The following is a 19,222-nucleotide window of genomic DNA, read 5'->3' as shown; positions in this document are numbered from 1 at the left end:
AATAAGTCATTTGAATCATTTTCATTGAAAACTCTCATCTGTTCCCTTTGTTATTGCAGCGCCTATCTGGTCCCAGTGTTTTCTTTTGGTGAAAATGAACTGTTTAAACAAATTAGCAACCCTGAAGGCTCATGGCTTAGAACTGTTCAAGAGAAACTACAGAAGATCATGGGGTTCGCTTTGCCCCTGTTTCACGCCAGGGGAGTTTTTCAGTACAATTTTGGCCTAATGCCATATAGGAAAGCCATCCACACTGTTGGTATGTACATAAAATGACTACAATTATTAGCTTACTTTAAGCAATGTTTCTTGTTATTGACTGAGGTGCTAATGCAAGAAAAGTGGCTTTGAGTAAGAACTTTCTAAAATAATAACCCTGTAGATGTGATTTGAGTTTTGTTTCTGATATTGCTTTTATTTATGAAATGCCTACATTTCCACTAGAATAGGAATTGATTGTTTTCAAGAATACTTCTATTGGGCCAGGTGCAGTGGCTCACGCCTGTAATCCCAGCACTTTGGGAGGCCAAGGCGGGTAGATCATCTGGGTCGGGAGTTCAAGACCAGCCTGACCAACATGGAGAAACCCCATCTCTACTAAAAATACAAAATTAGCCAGGCGTGGTGGCACATGCCTGTAATCCCAGCTACTCAAGAGGCTGAGGCAGGAGACTCACTTGAACCCAGGAGGTGGAGGTTGCAGTGAGCTGAGATCGAGCCTTTGCACTCCAGCCTGGGCAGCAAGAGTGAAACTGTCTCAAAAAAACAGAAACAAAAACAAACAAAAAAAGAAAACACGGATACTGCTGTTAAACTACAATAAAATAAAATCCAATTTTTGAAATAAAGTTTCTAATACTCATAATAAATCTATTTCTTTGTGCCAGCTGATTTTAACAGCAATTCTTTGATGACAAGTTCTATCAGAGTTTATGGATGGATTAAAATTTCTGTGTGATAAATGTCCTCATCATGTTCAGTTCACATAGGCATCAGTTTCTATAGCAAAAGCTTTTTTTTTTGCAGCTATCTATATATATTCTGCTATAGACTCATTTTATTTTCTAATTTTTAAAATTTCAATAGGTTTTTGGGGAACAGGTAGTATTTGGTTACATGAATAAGTTCTTGAGTGGTGATTTCTGAGATTTTGGTGCACTCATCCCTGGAGCAGTGTATACCATACCCAATGTGTAGTCTTTTAACCCTCACTCACCTCCCACTCTTTCCCGAATCCCCAAAGCCCACTGTATCATTCTTAATGCCTTTGTGTCCTCATAGCTTAGCTCCCACTTATGAGTGAGAACATACGATGTTTGGTTTTCCATTCCTGAGTTACTTTACTTAGAACAATGGTCTCCAATTTTATCCAGGATGCTGCAAATGCCATTATTTCATTCCTTCTTATGGCTAAGTAGTAGTCCATGTTGTGTGTGTGTGTGTGTGTGTGTGTGTGTGTGTGTGTATCACAATTTCCTTATCCACTCGATGATTGATGGGCATTTGGGCTGGTTCCATATTTTTGCGATAGCAAATTGTGCTGCTATAAACATATGTGTGCAAGTATCTTTTTCGCAAAATGACTTCTTTTCCTCTGAGTAGATACCCAGTAGTGGGATTGCTAGAAAAAATGGTGGTTCTACTCTTAATTCTTTAAGGAATCTCTACAGTTTTCCCTGGTGGTTGTACAAGTTTACATTCCCACCAGCAGTGTGGAAGTGTTCCCTTTTAACCACATCCACACCAACGTCTATTATTTTTTGAATTTTTGATTATGGACATTCTTGCAGGAGTAAGGTGGTTATCGCATTATGATTTTGACTTACATTTCCCTGATCATTAGTGATGTTGGGCATTTTTTCATACATTTATTGGGCATTTGTGTATCTTCTTTTCAGAATTGCCTATTCATGTTCATAGCCCACTTTTTGATGGGATTGTTTTGTTCTTGCTGATTTGTTTGAATTCCTTGTCGATTCTGGCAGTTAGTTAGACTCATTTTATTTTAAAAAGTTGCATGTTTGGGAGAATCCAGTTGGAGGAGGAGGGTGAAGACCATGTTGACAAAAATACTGAGGAGTTAGCCAAGCGTGGTAGGACACACCTGTAATCCCAGCACTTTGGGAGGCTGAGACAGGAGGATTTCTTGAGCCCAGGATTTTGAGACCAGACTGGGCAACAAAGCTAGACCTCATTGCTACAAAAAATTTTAAAAATTAGCCGGGCACCGTGGCATGTGCTTGTAATCCCAATGCTTTGGGAGGCTGTGACAAGAGGAGCACTTGAGCCCAGGAGTTGGAGGTTGGCGTGAGCTATGATTGCACCCTGGCACTCTAGCCTGGGTGACAGAGCAAGACCCTATCTCAAAACAAACAAACAAACAAACATAAAAACCCAGGAGCAAAATATTTAGCTTCTCAGATTGGAAGAGGATTGGAGAGCTAAGATGAGAAAGTGCTGAGCCTGGCACTAATAGCAGAATGACTAAAACTATAAACTTAATATGAAGCTGGAAGTAATATGTTCACCATGGATAGCCCATTAAGTGAAATTCAGATATAGTCAAATATTGTTTTTGGTCTGTTTTGCTAGGCTAGGATTTTATTACCATCACTTTATAAGTGGTTTCTATTTCATGTGCAATCACATGAAGGGAAGGGAAAAGGAGGGGAATAGGGGTAGGGGAGAGGAATACAGGAGGGGACGGGGATGGGAGTAAGGGGAGCGGAGGGGAGGGGAGTAGGGTGAGGGGAAGAGAAGGGGTTATTTCCATTGATAGGCTTGCCTTGATGGCTTGTGGCTGATGCTCCGGCACTAGCCACATAGAGACTGATCTTGGCATTGAGAAGTCATTTATTATGTGGCAGCTGGATGTACAGAAGGAAGTGGTGTGGGTTTGAGGTCTGACTCTGAGTGACTTTGAATGTTTCATTTATCTTCTCTGAACCTCAGAGTTTAGAACTATGAAAGAAGAGACCGTTATACTGATTCTGTCTTCTCACAGGGTTATTATGGGGATTAAATGTCATGATACTTGGGAAGGCACTCTAGACTCCAGGTGCTAGGCAAATGCAGGTTGGTAAAGGGAATAAAGGCCTCCTGACCAGCTTGTTGAGAGCTTTCAAATGTGTTTCCATTTCCCTATATAAGTAACTTGCCAAGATGTTAATGTGAATCAAATCGTGAGGAAATAATCAGACAAATCCAGATTGTGGGACATTGTACAGAACAGCTGGCCTGGACTCTTTAAAAATATCAGTGTTGGTCAGGTACAGTGGCTCATGCCTGTAATCCCAGCACTTTGAGAGGCCGAAGCAGGCAGATCGTCAGGTCAGGAGATCGAGACCATCCTGGCTAACACGGTAAAACCCTGTATCTACTAAAAATACAAAAAAATTAGTCAGGCGTGGTGGCAGGCACCAGTAGTCCCAGCTACTTATGTGGCTGAAGCAGGAGAATCGCTTGACTCGGGGAGGTGGAGGTTGCAGTGAGCTGAGATTGCGCCACTGCACTCCAGCCTGGGCGACAGAGCGAGACTCTGTCTCAAAAAAAAAAAGAAATCAATGTCATAAGAGACAAGAGGGAGGGGGTCCTCAGAGACACACAACAGCTGTTGTGAATTGACAAGAAAATAATAACTATGAATGGTAGGAGATGATTGATAAAGTTTCAATTTGGATTAAGTACAAAATAATATTGTGAAGAGGTGACTTTTCTTGAGTATAATAATGCTGTTGTTATATAGAACACTGTTTTTGTTTTTAAGTAATACTGCAGAAGTATTTAGGGATGAATCACATGATTGAATCATTGATGTCCACAACTTACTTTCAAATGGCCCTACAAAATAGAAATAATACTGCATATGTATATACGTACACATATGTGTGCACATGTGCGCAAAGTGTTAGAAACTGATGCGCCTGGATGGGGGTAGGCAAGTGCTTATTGTATTCCTTCTGAAGGTTTGACTTTTTTTTAAATAAAAAAGATAAGGGAATGCAGTTTATTTAAATAAAGCTAGTTTGAAACCACATGAGGACAAACATAATCCATTGTGTTTCAAGTCCTTATTATATTCTGATGGGAAAAATGCAGAGTGAACCCGGGAGGTGGAGGTTGCAGTCACTCCAGCCACTGCACTACAGTCTGGGTGTCAGAGCAAGACCTTGTTTCTAAACAAATAAATAAATAATAAAGTCCGGGCAAGGTGGTTTATGCCTGTAATCCTACCACTTTGGGAGACTGAGGCGGGCAGATCACCTGAGGTCGGAAGCTCGAGACCAGCCTGACCAACATGGAGAAACCCCGTCGCTACTAAAAATACAAAATTAGTCCCAGCTACTGGGGAGGCTGAAGCAGGAGGATCGCTTAAGCCTGGGTTGAGGCTGCTGTGAGCTGAAATGGCGCCACTGCACTCCAGCATGGGTAACAGAGTGAGACCCTGATGCAAAAAATAAATAAGGATGGATGAATTATAGCTGTATGCATCATTCATTATGCTAAGTAAGACATTTTAAAATAATTATGAGAAATGCTTTACTAATCATGATTTGTTTTTATTTGTATTTTTCCACTTATTAGACAAATATATACTCATTTTAAAAAGGAAAAAAAAATTACAAAATTAGCCAGGCATGGTGGTGCATGCCTGTGATCCCAGATACTCGGGAGGCTGAGGCAGGAGAATCACTTGAACCCAGGAGGCGGAGGTTGCAGTGAGCCGAGATGGTGCCATTACACTTCAGCCTAGGCAGTAAGAGTGAAACTTGTTTCAAAAAGAAAAGTGTGTAGAAAAAAAAAGGCAGACTAACTAAGGGATTTAGTAAAATAGAAAAAAAAAAAAAGAAAAAAGGAACTTAATTTAAGTTTTCATTGTAACATAAAAGGGATTAAAGAAAATAATATTGTGAAGGGCACTAGCGTGGTATAGGGGAGGTGTTGTATGTTGTAAACTTTGCCTATATCCTCTTAGGGTCACTGGCTGGGCCTGAGAATGAAGTTGACATGAGCCTACAAGAGAAAAGCACACAGAGTTTTGCAAGCATGTGGGAACCTCCATAAGAAAATGAAGACCCAGAGAAGTGGCAAGGGCTGAGTTTATATACGAGGTTCAGCAAGGAAAGGCAATTGTGGAAAAATGGCTGAAGTCAGTGGAGAGACTAAAAGAAGATCAGTTGTTTTAACAAGGTCTGAACAGATTTCTCTTGGCCTGTGTCCACATTTCTGGTGATAATGTTTCTTCCTTCCTGCTACAGGGAGGCGATCTTTTACGAGGAATTTTGTTTCCTGCTTTCAAGAAGAAAAGGGGAGGTTAGACAGCCCTTCTTGTACCTGAGGGTTTGTTTTTTTCAGTGCCTTTAGCTAGAAATAATCTCTGTGCCAAAGTGGCATATTTTAGGATGGCATATTCTTCCACCTTTCAGCACCCAGGACGACATATCAATGCTCAGTGAACGTTGGGCATCTTCTGAGCCTCCACCATAAGCTACAGGTGAGCCCTGATTTGTGCTCTGGCTTCATCTGACACCCAGGTTCCTGCTCTTTTTTTTTTTTTTTTTTTTGAGACAGAGTCTTGCACCGTCGCCTGGGCTGGAGTGCAATGTCATGATCTCAGCTCACTGCAACCTCCACCTCTGAGGTTCAAACGATTCTCCTGCCTCAGCCTCCCAAGTAGCTGGGATTACAGGTGTCTGCCACCATGCCTGGCTAAGTTTTTGTATTTTTAGTAGAGATGGGGTTTCACCATCTTGGCCAGGCTAGTCTTAAACTTCTGACCTCGCGATCCACACACCTTGGCCTCCCACAGTGCTGGGATTATAGGCGTAAGCCACCTCGCCCAACCCGGTTCCTGTTCTTTTTAACCCTCATTGGCCACATAGTCCCTGCCTGTTTTTTCTCTGGCGTACAGCTATGTGGCAGCTTTAAGAGCAATTCCTGCATGAGACTATTAGAGCAGTCAACTCTATGGAATCTTTATGAGTACAGAAAAATACAACAAAGTTTTTTTTTTGCTATGAAAAATCTACTACTTGCCTCCACGAGAAAAAAAAATAATGCCCATTTCTAAATGCTTCTCCAGCTGCATATACCTACCACAGCCCACAAAGCTCCCTTATCTTAGTTAAACACAGCATAGCACCGTAGAAATTGGAGCAAGATTGCTGTGTAAGGCAATATGTGCATAAGTGATCTTGAATTGTTGGAGGGAGTTGGAAAATAGAGCAGCTGAGCGTACCAGCTATAAAAAGCAGTGCAGCATAAACAAAAGCTGTGATTCCTGACTCTGCCACAAGTAGGCGTTGGCAGATTTTTTTCCAGGGCAAGGAATTCTATTTCCAAGAGCAGCCTGATGCAGCTGTTTTTTTCCCCCTTTGTTTTGAAAAAGGGAGTTTTGCAGAAGTTTGCAACTAGCTTAGTCTTATGTTGAAAACATTTTTTCTTCTCCTTAGTACTGAAAAGATCTTTCTGTGGAGAGAGAAAATTCTGGTCTTCTAGGGCTCCAGGGACCCTTTTAAGAATATAACAATTAGCAATAACTCAGTACAGAACAATTCCAAGTAGATTTTTTTTTTTTTTTGAGATGGAATCTTGCTCTGTCACCCAGGCTAGAGTGCAGTGGCACAATCTCGGCTCACTGCAACCTCCACCTCCTGGGTTCAAGCGATTCTCCTGCCTCAGCCTCCCAAGTAGCTGGGACCACAGGTGCTATCACCACACCCAGCTAAGTTTTTGTATTTTTAGTAGAGACGGGGTTTCATCATATTGGCCAGGCTGGTCTCGAACTCCTGACCCCGTGATCTGCGCGCCTCGGCCTCACAAAGTGCTGGGATTACAGGCGTGAGCCACTGTGCCCAGCCCAGATCTTTTTATTTGACCTTCACAGCACTGGAGTTGGGTATGGCTGGGATGTTTTTTATATGGTTTTGCAGATGAAGACCTTGAGCTCTAATGATAAGTAACAGTTAAATGTGATGAAAGCTTGTAATTCTTTAGATCTTTGATGTAGGCTGAGACCCCAAGTAACTGAGTGTTGGGCCTAAGGGATTATGGGTAGGTTATGATAGTGTTACAGGAAAGGGGTCCGATCCAGACCCCAAGAGAAGTTTCTTGGATCTCACGCAAGAAAGAATTCAGGGCAAGTCCATAAAGTGAAAGCAAAGGAATGGAAGACTAGCCACTCCCTAGACAGAGCAGCCCCAAGGGCCACTGGTTGCCCATTTTTATGGTTGTTTCTTGATTATCTGTGAAACAAGGCGTGGATTCCTTATGCTTGCCCTTTTAGACCGTAGAAGGTAACTTCCTGACGTTCGTTGCCGTGGCGTTTGTAAACTGTCATGGTGCTAATGGAAGCGTAGCAGTGAGGATGACCAGAGGTCACCCATTGCCATCTTGGTTTTGGTTGGCGTCTTTACTGCAACCTGTTTTGTCAGCAAGGTCTTTATGACCTGTGTCTTGTGCCAACCTCCTATCTCATCCTATGACTCAGAATGCCTTAATCATTTGGAAATGCAGCCCAGGAGGTCTCAGCCTTATTTCACCCAGCCCCTGTTCAAGATGGAATTGCACTGGTTCCAGTGCCTCTGACGACAGGGCTAGGATTTGAGGCAAGCTGGGGGCCCTCAGGGCCAAGGCCCTGATCAGCTGTTCTCTCCATCTGTCCTCCCTTTTGCAGAAGGTGAAGTGACCATCTCAGAGCCATGAGGGTGCATGGATACCTCAGTATCCTAATTTCTCTGCCTTTGGCTGGAGCTAATTCCCTGAAGTTTTATATTTCTGACACTGCCATTCGGGTTCATGATGTTTTTCCATGGACTGGCTGATTAGCCTTCCTGTGTCCCTTGTTCTCATTTGTAAAACGTGGACAGTAATGGCCGCCTTGCCAGGTTGTTCCAGGGATTTGACTTACAGACATCTAGAAGACTCTTGATGGATAATAGCTTTATTTCCAACACAGGCACAAGTTAGCTTCAGGGCAGCTCTATTGGAGCTGAACTATATTGGTAGCAGGTTGTTTTCCACTACTAATGGGCTGGTAGCTTTTGTGGGAAGTAGTAAAGTTCCTCTTTTAAGTTTCCTTTCTTGTTAAAGAATAAGTGTGCTAATAACTTTGTTAAGCCCTATCCTATGTAGCTGTCAGACATGCCATGCTTACAGGCACGTAGTACATTCTATGTCCTTGTACTGTAACCAGAATATCTGAGCTGGATGTGCTTACAGCCATGTCCCAGCTCTCCATTGCTTTTACCTGTTTAGAAAAGTTTTAAGTCGTTAGCCAATCGGGTTTTAGTTTAATTGTAAGGTCTGACTCCAGCCAACAGAGATCAGACACAGCAGTAAGGATGACCCCAAATGCGCAAGGGATGAAGTTGTGTGTTTTCCTTTGTTTATTGTACTCTCATGGCAAGATGGCTGGCAAGGGTACCCTTCCTGCAGTCCAGGAAGTAAAACTTGCATTGCTGAAAGATCCTTTGTCTCAGTGCTAATTTTTCTTTGCTGCACTGAGCATCTATTTCCAACAGCTTTCAACCTCATTTCCTAAGATGGGCTTTTCTGAGTTCTTTAGTAAAGGTATGATTATGGTCTGTGTTCTGTTACTTCTGGCTTCATCTCTAAAAAGCAATTAAGAAAGATTTCTTAATCTTTAATCCAGTTTGGGGTTAATTTAGGAAGCAGGGGCAGGAATGCTGGGTTTAAGTCATATTAATTTCCTGGGTTTTTTTTTTTTTTTTGAGTGTAGTTTAGGAACTTTCAGCTCCTCACTTTTCCTGCAACTAAATAAGGCAAAGACAAGTAGACTATTTCTATCTCACAGTGATCATAAATTCACTCTAGGCTGGGCGCAGTGGCTCATGTCTGTAATCCTAGCACTTTCTGAGGCCGAGGCGGGTGGATCACCCGAGGTCAGGAGTTTGAGACCAGCCTGGCCAACACAGGAAACCCCATCTCTACTAAAAATATAAAAGTTAACCAGGCATGGTGGTGTGTTCCTGTAATCCCAACTACTCGGGAAGTTGATCGCTTAAACGTGGAGGAACCATCTGAAATGTAGTAGAACTATTAATGAGAAAAGAACAGGATTGAAATTAGCTATAGGATAGCTCAGAGGAAAGAAGACTCACTAATTCAGAACGTCTGAGTCCTAACTAAAGTAAGCAGAGAACAACACACTTCATCTTCTTAGACCACTGTGTCTTTTTATTAGTCCCCTACACTCACCCTGCATAGTTACATTGACTCTCTCATTGGAATAATATCACTAAGAAAACAGAAACTATTTCAATAAAACCACAAATGTGCTAGTAGATTTACATGTAGATTTCTCAATATCTTCCTCAAGCAACAGGAAGAAAGCTTCACGATCTTGGAGTTCTACTCTTTTATCCTATGCATGTGAAAATTAAGGCCAGAGAGGCTGGCTTTGGTGGCTCACACTGACCCAGCACTTTGAGAGGCTGAGGCGGGTGGATCACTTGAAGCCAGGAGTTCGAAACCAGCAAGGCCAACACAGTGAACCCCGTCTCTATTAAAAATACAAAAAAAAAAAAAAAAAAAAAAATTGGCTGGGTGTGGTGGCACATGCCTGTAATCTCAGCTACTTGGGAGGCTAAGGCATCAGAATTGCTTGAATTCAGGAGGCAGAAGTTGCAGTGAGCTGAGATCCCGCCATTACACTCCAGCCCAGTTTAATACGGAAGGGGAGGGGAGGGGAGGAGAAGAGGGGGAAGGGAGGGGAAGGGGAAAGGAAAAAGGAGGGAGGGAGAGAAGGAAGGAAGGAAGGAAGGAAGGAAGGAAGGAAGGAAGGAAAATTAAGGCCAGAGAGAAAGTCACTTGCCCAGTGGAAGGAAGGAGAAAGGGAAGGAAGGAGGGAGAGAGGGAAGGAAGGAAGGGAGGGAGGAAGGAAGGAAGGAAGGAAGGAAGGAAGGAAGGAAAATTAAGGCCAGAGAGAAAGTCACTTGCCCAGTGCACTTGCTGGTGAACTGTGACTTGACCCAGCCCAGCCTGGTGATTTTGTGCAATTCCTGTTCCCAATTCCACCTCATCACTACATTAGCCTCTGCTAATCCGTGTCTCCAACCACGATTGACAGTGATATGATTGCTTCCAGTTCTTTGCATTGAGTTAAACAGGACTTATGTCTACTAAATTTGACAGGCAAGCTATCAAAGAAAACCACTTGAGATTTTTGAGGCTATATCTGGTTGAATTCTTAGGAATTTGAGAATATTAGTGTTGCAGTAAGGGTGTGTGTGTGTGTGTGTGTGTCCTTCTCTGTGCCCCCTCAGCTCCCATACTGATGTCATTTATCACTTTCTTCCTTCTCTGTGACTTAACATTTGCTCATTTTTTGCTTAGCTAACCGCCTACTCTTACTAACATGAATCAGAGCTTCGTATGTGACATGGGGTGACTCAGGGTAGGACAAAGATCGCTCCACTGTGAGTCCTGTTCATTACCTAGAGCCCACCTGACCTCATGCCCAAGCTAATGAGGTCAGAGGCAGCAGTTTGCCACCTCATTGCACATCCTGTAGATTTTCAACGCTTGGCATCAGTAGCAGTATCTGACCAGCAGGGGGCGCAGTGAGTGCAAGCGCCGAAGCCATGGGAATTTTTGTATTTTCTAAAAATCAGACAAGTGAGATGTCATTATGTAAACACCTTTTAAAATATGTATAGAGATTGCCAGATTTGTTTTTAACTAGTTAGTATATTTGGAAAAATACAAATGCATTCTCATTTGCAGAAAATTTATATAATACAGTTAGAGTGAAATTTCCCCATTCCTACTTCCTTTCTGAAAAATGTTTCTCTCTCTTCCCAGACTTTTCCCATGCACTAAAAACTTATAATACTTCTAGAAATATAAACTTGTTTTTTCAAAAATGGATCATGCTGTATTATTTTGCAAATTATTTTTCCACAATACATTTTAGACATCTAAAATGTGTATATTTGTGTGTTTGTGTACACATATTTATATTGATATTATTTCACTGTTTAAAAATTTCTGCCTAGGATTCTATTGAATGACTATTATATGGTTTATATAACAGCTTTTCTATTGCGACATTAGTTGTTTTTCAGTTATCCACTATTACAAACAGTGGAATCCATGTAATTCTTGTGTATTTCTCTAATATAGATACTTAGCTGTGAAGATATATAGTTTTTAATTGTTTATAAAGACATTCTAGCCAGGTGTGGTGGTGTGTGCCTGTAGCACCAGTACTCAGGAGGCTGAGGCAGGAGAATTACTTGAACCTAGGGGGCGGAGGTTACAGTGAGTCAAGATCGAGCCACAGCACTCCAGCCTGGGTGACAAAGTGAGACTCTGTTTAAAAAAAAAAAAAAAAAAGACATTCAAAAGAGACAGACTAGGCCCAGGTCAGGGGGACTCATGCTTGTAATTCAAGCACTTTGGGAGGCCGAGGTAGGTGAACCACTTGAGGTCAGGAGTTCAAGACCAACCTGACCAGCATGGCAAAACCCTGTCTCTACTGAAAATACAAAAAAAAAAATTAGCCGGGCATGGTGGTGGGAGCCTGTAATTCCAGCTACTCAGTGGAAGGCTGAGGTAAGAGAATTGCTTGAACTCAGGAGGCGGAGGTTGCCGTGAGCCGAGATTGTGACACTGCTCTCCAGCCTGGGCGACAGAGTAAGACTCTGTCTCAAAAAAAAAAGAGAGAGAGAGAGACTACAGGACTGCCATGTGACTCGAGGATTCACAGTAATAATCAGGGCACTGTGGTCTGGCTGTCAACTGTCCCAGAGGGAGGAAGCTGGTGATGTGGACACACAGCTATGTCCACTCACCTCCCAGCTGCAGTCAGCACAGTAGCTCATTGACTCCAAGTCAAAACCACCAGGGTCCTGACAATGCAGTGTCTGCTGCGGAAGAAAGTTATTTGTTATCGGATGGAATGGTGTGACCACCGTAGGCAGCCAGTGAAACGAAACAAGGATTGGATGAGCAGGCTCCAGGGATTCTGATTGGCAGTCGTGTCCACAGCTGTGCATTACAGGCGGCGGTCTGTGGTGGGGTGGTTTTAGTTCCTCACATATGATGTATTCTCTGTTTCTGCAGTTGGCCGCCCGATCCCTGTGCGTCAGACTCTGCACCCGACCCTGGAGCAGATTGAGGAGTTACATCAGACCTATATGGAGGAACTTAGGAAATTATTTGAGGAGCACAAAGTAAAGTATGGCATTTCAGAGCACGAGACTCTCATTTTTAAATGACTGGACTGGAATAAGGCATAAAGAAGGACAACTGTGGGAATAAAAATTTTACATAAGTTTATTTTTTCTTTTGCCTGTGGCATCAGATTTGCAACAGAAAAGTATCATTTATGGTGATGAATGCTGATGTATCCGTGGTAAATACAAGCACAGTAGATGACTGTAGGATAAGGATGGAGATGACTATCAGACTTTTAATAATTTTCCTTGCTTATGAAGGCTAAATCATTTTACAGGTTATGAGCAGGTTTAGAATTATTCATGTGCTCTGAAAAACAGAAGAAAGCTTCAAAAAATAATTAGACCTGGCTGGGCGTGGTGGCTCTTGCCTGTAATCCCAGCACTTTGGGAGGCTGAGGCAGGCAGATCACTTAAGGTCAGGAGTTTGAGACCAGCCTGGCCAACATGGTAAAACCCTGTCTTTACTAAAAATACAAAAATTAGGCCGGGCGTGGTGGCTCACGCCTGTAATCCCAGCACTTTGGGAGGCTGAGGCAGGCAGATCACTTAAGGTCAAGAGTTTGACACCAGCCTGGCCAACATGGTAAAACCCTATCTTTACTAAAAATACAAAAATTAGGCTGGGTGTGGTGGCTCACGCCTGTAATCCCAGCACTTTGAGAGCCCGAGGTGGGTGGATCACCTGAGGTCGGGAGTTTGAGACAAACATGGAGAAATCCCATCTCTACTAAAAATGCAAAACTAGCAGGGCGTGGTGGTGCATGCCTGTAATCCCAGCCACTTGGAGGCTGAGGCAGGAGAATCACTTGAACCCAGGAGGCAGAGGTGGTGGTGAGCCAAGATCATGCCATTGCACTCCAGGCTAGGCAACAGAGTGAGACTGTCTCAAATAATAATAATAATAATAATAATAATAATTAGACCCTTTTACTAAACATCACAATAACTTAAGGTGGCGTTTTCGTGAAGTGTGACAGCTGGCGTTCACCACAGCCAGCCATTTGGAAGACAGTGTGTAAAATAGTTTGCCATATACAGCTAGAGGAAATATTTTTTCTGCTTGAACAGGTCATTTGTTAATGACTAAACATACTTTTAATACTTAGTTTGAGCCTTTGGTCATACCAACAACACATTTTTATACAATAGTGCAGGATTTTTATGCCATTTTCAAAATGGGATGAATCGGTCATACAAAAACTCATGTGGACGGGAGCTGTCTCCTCACTTCTATTTATGCTTAGAATCATGCTCCTTTGCTGTAGAGAAGGAAATCTATTTGGAAGATAGGCTTTTCCACATGATTTAGGACTAGAAATTCTGGAAATTCCAAATTGGGAAATTCCAAAAAGGTTTCATGCTGATAGAAATGGTGTTAATTTTCTGCCTGAATGGCCTTTTCATTATAAAATTTTCTCTAAAAGAAAGTGCTCTCCCTGGTGAGATATGTCCAGTTCATAGTTTGCCAGGCTTCAGATTCTTCTCTGACCCAGCATGATCAGGGACTTTGGCCTTCCTGCTTACTGATGTCCCCTCAGTGCCCAGGTCAGCTTATGGTGCTTAGTAGGCACAAAATAAGTATTTGTTTGATAAATGTATTTGTAGCTGAACATGCAAACAAACATTGCCGTTAAGCTGAGAATTTTTAAAGCTGCACCATAGGAAGAGACCTGTTTTAAGGTAAGACCCACCTAACCGGGCGCGGTGGCTCATGCCTGTAATCCCAGCACTTTGGAAGGCTGAGGTGAATGCATCACCTGAAGTTGGGAGTTCAAGACCAGCCTGACCAACATGGAGAAACCCTGTCTGTACTAAAAAATACAAAATTAGCCGGGCATGGTGGCACATGCCTGTAATCCCAGCTACTTGGGAGGCTGAGGCAGGAGAACATCTTGAACCCAGGAGGCAGAGGTTGCAATGAGCCGAGATCACACCATTGCACTGTGGAAGGAGAATATTTCCTGTGTCTGATTGTTCTGCACCGGTAATCAACAACTGGTAAACCAATTGATAGGGAGCAAGTCAGAAAGAGGTTTCTGATAATTAGTCACTAAGTGTTAAGTAACTAGTCAGTGGACAAGAAGAATGTCTGTTTCCAAACCATGTCCACTGCTAGATGTGGGTGTTTGTAGGCAACTTCATGGAGTTGCCTCCCCACTTATTGGAAATATGTCTTCAGGTTTCCAATTTTTAAATACTCAGCTCTGGGCTAGAGCGCAGATTGAGATTTAGTCACGGCAAAGCACAATCATGCTGGGTAGTGCCTTAAGAAGGAAAGCATGTTGCCCCCCAACACACACACACACACACATACACACACACACACACACACACACACACACACACACACAAAACCCGGAAACTTCTCAATTGTTCTACAGGAAGTTTTTTAAGCCAGAATCCCTTTGATTTCACCCTTGTTGAGCAATCCAGGAGTCCACTGACCCGTGGGCTTGAAATTATTTCAGTTTTGATCAAAGCAGGGCCTTTCACTTATTTTTAAAAACCCATGAGTTGGGCTGGGCGTGGTGGCTCATGCCTATAATCCCAGCACTTTGGGAGGCCGAGGTGGGCAGATCACTTGAGGTCAGGAATTCGAGACCAGCCTGGCCAACATGGTGAAATCCCGTCTCTACTAAAATATACAAAACTAGCCAGGCGTGGTGGCATGCACCTGTAGTCCCAGCTACTTGGAAGGCTGAGGGAGGGGAATTGCTTGAACCCAGGAGGCAGAGATTGCAGCTAGCCGAGATCGCGCTACTGCACTCCAGCCTGGTGACAGAGCAAGACTCGTCTCACAAAACAAAACTAAACTAAACTAAACAAAAACCATGAGTTGTATCCCCTTGGGGCAGGTTATTAAAAACCCATGCCACATCATCTTTGCGATTTCACAGAGGTATGAGTTTTAATCTCACACTTAGTATTCAGAGGCCAAGCTGACCACCCAACATCAGCTGAATTATCTATCAGGCAGTTAAAGCCCATGCTTGTAAATCAGAGGCATTAAAAAGTGAAAAAAGTTTGCTTGCATGAAATTATCTAAAATTTTGCCATTAAAAATCTAGGCATAAGCAACTGTAATTTTGGCATATATAAAATGTTATTTTTCAGTACACATGGTAGGGGGTGGGATGATGGGGTTATCTCTTTGCATATTGCAATATCTAGAGATCTTAATTCAGCCATGCCAGAAATCTATTCATGTATGCAAAGCATACCTGTAAGCTCCATATAGTCCTGTAGATTGCAAATGAATTTTTTGATATGAATTTTTGCTACCAGACAAGAATTGGACATATTCACTAGTATGGTTTGATGGAGATCTCTTCCAGTGTAAAGGTTCCCATCTACTAAGTAATTGCACATAAATTTTAAACAGCAGCCAGGTACAGTGGCTCATGCCTCTAATCCCTGAACTTTGGGAGGCCAAGGTGGGTGGATCACCTGAGGCCAGGAGTTCGAGACCAGCCTGGGCTAACATGGTGAAACCCCGTCTCTACTGAAAATACAAAAATTAGCCGGGCGTGGTGGCGTGCACCTGTAATCCCAGCTACTTGGGAGGCTGAGGCAAGAGAATCACTTAACCCGGGAGGCAGAGGTTGCAGTGAGCCAAGATCGCGCCATTGCACTCCAGCCTGGGTGCAGCCTGGGTGACAAGAAAGAAACTCCATCTCGAAAAAAAAAATTTTTTTTTTTTAAACAGCAAGGCAAAACAATGATAACAGAAATAACCCTGGAACACTGTAAGAGAAACATTTCCTTGGGAAAACGTGCATGTATGCTGTTTGATTTGGACATTTTCCCCTGTGTTTCCACTGCATACTGGGTACAGCCTGAGTCATTGCTTTTGTCTTGCAGCTAGAAGCATATGAAATTGTTGATGACCAGCTAAGTCTATTATGCTCACATTGAAGGTTGCAGCTTCAGTGCTTATGAAGGACAGCCAGGTTTGCCCTTTTCAAAGGGGAACAGTAAATGATGCTAGATGTTTTGCTGCAAATCCCTGGCAACTACTATGAAAACAGTCCAAATGTGTATACTTTAGGGATGATGGGTGAGCCTTTATTGTATGCATAGGATTAAAAGTGAAATCCCTGCTTTCTGTAGAATGTACCTTTCTATCCATAAGAAGCATGGAGATGGAATCTGGTTATAATGTCCACACATCTGTAACTTTACATTTCTTTCAAACTACCTCACTGATGCAGCCTACTAAAGTTTGTGATAAAGATGAAAACAGTTTTGGGGTGCATTAGCTCCATACTTTTCCTCTGACAAAAGATACCATTGACGAGATTTGTTGATTGGCTGCTTTTTCCAGTAGCCCAAGATGACTGGTTCTCATATTTGTAGTTTTTTTTGTTGTTGTTTTTGTTTAGTTTTGAGATGGAGTTTCACTCTTGTTGCCCAGGCTGGAGTGCAATGGCATGATTTCAGCTCACTGCAACCTCCACCTCCTGGGTTCAAGTGATTCTCCTGCCTTAGCCTCCCGAGTAGCTGGGATTACAGGTATGTGCCACCACGCCTGGCTAATTTTGTATTTTTAGTAGAGATGGGGTGACTTCACCATGTTGGTCTGTCTGGTCTCAAACTCCTGAACTCAGGTGATCTGCCCTTCTCGGCCTCCCAAAGTGCTGGGATTACAGCATATTTGTTTTTTTAACCTAAGTGGCCAAATGTCTATTTGTAGAGCTGGAGGAGTTACTTCAAGTAGAATTTGTTCTTTGTAAGGGAGAAAAACAGAGCGACTTCTAAAATAACCAACCAGTTGCTCTAGTTTCTCTAGGAGAGCAAACACAGAGCAGTTCCTTATATTAAAAACAAAGGGATTTCTCTAGTATCTTATATTTTTGTTGTTATAGTCAATCCTTCCCAAACACCTCCAGCTTAGTGCCTTACAATCTTATATCAAAAGGAGAAAGTTTATCTCAATCCATGTTAACCCATAAGATGATGACTTCCTCAGTAGCAAAATCTGGGTCTTGTTTGCATTTTGATCCTGACCCAGGCAAAGGTGGTCTCTAGCAGTTTCTTGGGGAATGTTTGTGCACTAACCTGGAAATCTTGTGGATCATGCCAAAGAAGCCAAATTTTAGCACTAGAAGGGACTTCACCATCTGCCTAATTATTCCTCCTGCCGATGAAGCAGTTGAACCCCAGTGAAGTTTCATGCAGATGAAAAATAACTCCACCTTGGTATTACTCTGCCCCAGATTGAGCAGGCGATACTGCTAGTCCGTGATTGCTGATCAATAAACTTAAAAATCCTCCTATAAAACAGAAGTGTCAAAAAAAAGTAGAGTGTGATTAAAAATCCACTTGAAGCTGAAGCAAGCTATCTTATTGGCACTGAGAACGTTTTTCTTTTTGGGGGCCGGTATACATCATCGTTGACTTTTCCCTTTAGTGAGAGCTATTTTGGTGATGTGTCTTGGGCAGAGTCCAAGTTTTCAACAACAAGTTTAGCCTCTAGAGCCTTACGTATTGGAGGAGTGGATAAGGCAAGGTGTCATATGCCCATGACAACTGACAGACCCAGAAAAAAGTCTTCATCAGTCGTGCTGTGATCATTAATGCAGGCCAGAGCAATCCTGTTACTCGACAGAGGTGGAGGCCAAGCTTCTGTCACCTCAGTGACAGTGCTAAGCCCAGACTCAATTCTGGTTCCAGCCTCATTCAGCTGGGTGGTTATCACAGCTGCTTTTTTTTAAAAAAAAAAAAAAAAAAAAAAAAACAGCTCTTAGATTCTGGTGAAGAATCATCTTAGGCTCTCTTGAGAACAGACATAAACCTGATGTTCCTGCTGTTCCCAAGGGCTGCATCATTCTCTCCTACTCCATTTCCAGACCAACTTGGAGCCTTAGATCTTTCTGGTCGGATTCCAGCCCCTGCAGTATGGGTGTGCAGTGATGTAGGGACAATCAGAGAACGAGAACCTGGTTGCCCCACTCTTTTCTACTCTCCAGTCTTCTGTTTTAGATAGTCCTTCAGCCTTTGATCTTTTAGTAACTGGCTAAGTGACCTGGGCTCCATTCTCTCCTATGTAAATAGGGTTAAGAGCGAATGATCCTCAAGGTCACTTCTGCCTGTATCTTATGGTCTCTGCCTGGCCTTTTATCTGTCAGGGCAATAATGTCTCTTCGGAGCTGTAGGTTTATCTGATAATTCTGCCTTTTCCTCTGCCTCTGTCACTTTTTTCTGTTCCTCCAGAAATGCAGTGAGCTGAAATGGTTGTCTCACTTTCTTGGCGTACGTGTGTGTATCTATACGTGCATATACAAACACACGCACACACACGTTTTATATATCTGTATATATCACAAATTATATATATATATAAACACAAATTATATATAATGTAATCACAAATTATATATATCAAATTGCTACTGGAATTTATCCAGGATCACAATGATATTTAGTCATGTGTTTCTGAGAAATAATTTAATTCCCTAAATAAAAAGAGGTGGAATTTATCTAAGAAGCTGCCTCCTTTTTGTCATTCAAAACTTTGGAATAACACAGTTTATTACTTGTTAAAATCTTCATAGGAGACTGTGAAGTTTTTATATTTTCTACATGGGATGTGCTGTAGTGTGTTTTTTAAAAGCTTTCCATTTGTAAAAGTTTTGACCAATAAATGTGTTCTTATGCCTGAATGATAATGTTATGAGTGTGGTTTTTAACCTGGATAGAATGTTTTTCATCTCCCACACTTTGGCAAAGCTGAATTAATTTAGATTGGGGATGAATATTGGCAAGAGAACTGGCGCGAAATTGTGAGTATTGCAAATTGTCAGAGTGAGGAGTCGGTACTTTAACTTCTCTTGGTGGAATACAAAATACAACAGAAAGCAGGGGCGGGGTTAACTGAAAACTGCAGGTGGGCAGGAATGAAAGAAGAACTGCGGATGGACGAGGAAGTGAGTCGACCAGCTGCCATGGTCTCATGTGGTTGGAAAAACAGAGAGGCTCCTCGGATTCAGAAATATTCAAAAACTAGTAGAAAGGATTGC

At 42.4% G+C, this 19,222-nt stretch overlaps 1 protein-coding gene across 2 annotated transcripts in view; it reads left to right on the top strand.

The window, feature by feature from the left end:
* The window catches only part of MOGAT1 (monoacylglycerol O-acyltransferase 1), a 60,207-nt gene extending 41,342 nt beyond the window's left edge, over nucleotides 1–18,865 (top strand). For both annotated transcript variants that reach the window (XM_064372949.1, XM_064372950.1), the window contains exons 5-6: nucleotides 60–259; nucleotides 12,088–18,865. In XM_064372949.1, the coding sequence (XP_064229019.1) occupies nucleotides 60–259; nucleotides 12,088–12,242 (355 nt within the window). In that variant the 3' untranslated portion in view covers nucleotides 12,243–18,865. The remainder of the gene's footprint in view (nucleotides 1–59; nucleotides 260–12,087) is intronic.
* Nucleotides 18,866–19,222: the final 357 nt, after the last annotated feature.

This window comes from Aotus nancymaae, unplaced genomic scaffold (assembly GCF_030222135.1).
Source record: "Aotus nancymaae isolate 86718 unplaced genomic scaffold, 86718_ANA_hifiasm-v0.15.2.pri h1tg000008l, whole genome shotgun sequence".
In the NCBI taxonomy this organism is placed as follows: domain Eukaryota; kingdom Metazoa; phylum Chordata; class Mammalia; order Primates; family Aotidae; genus Aotus; species Aotus nancymaae.
This window is presented reverse-complemented; position numbering and strand designations above follow the sequence as displayed.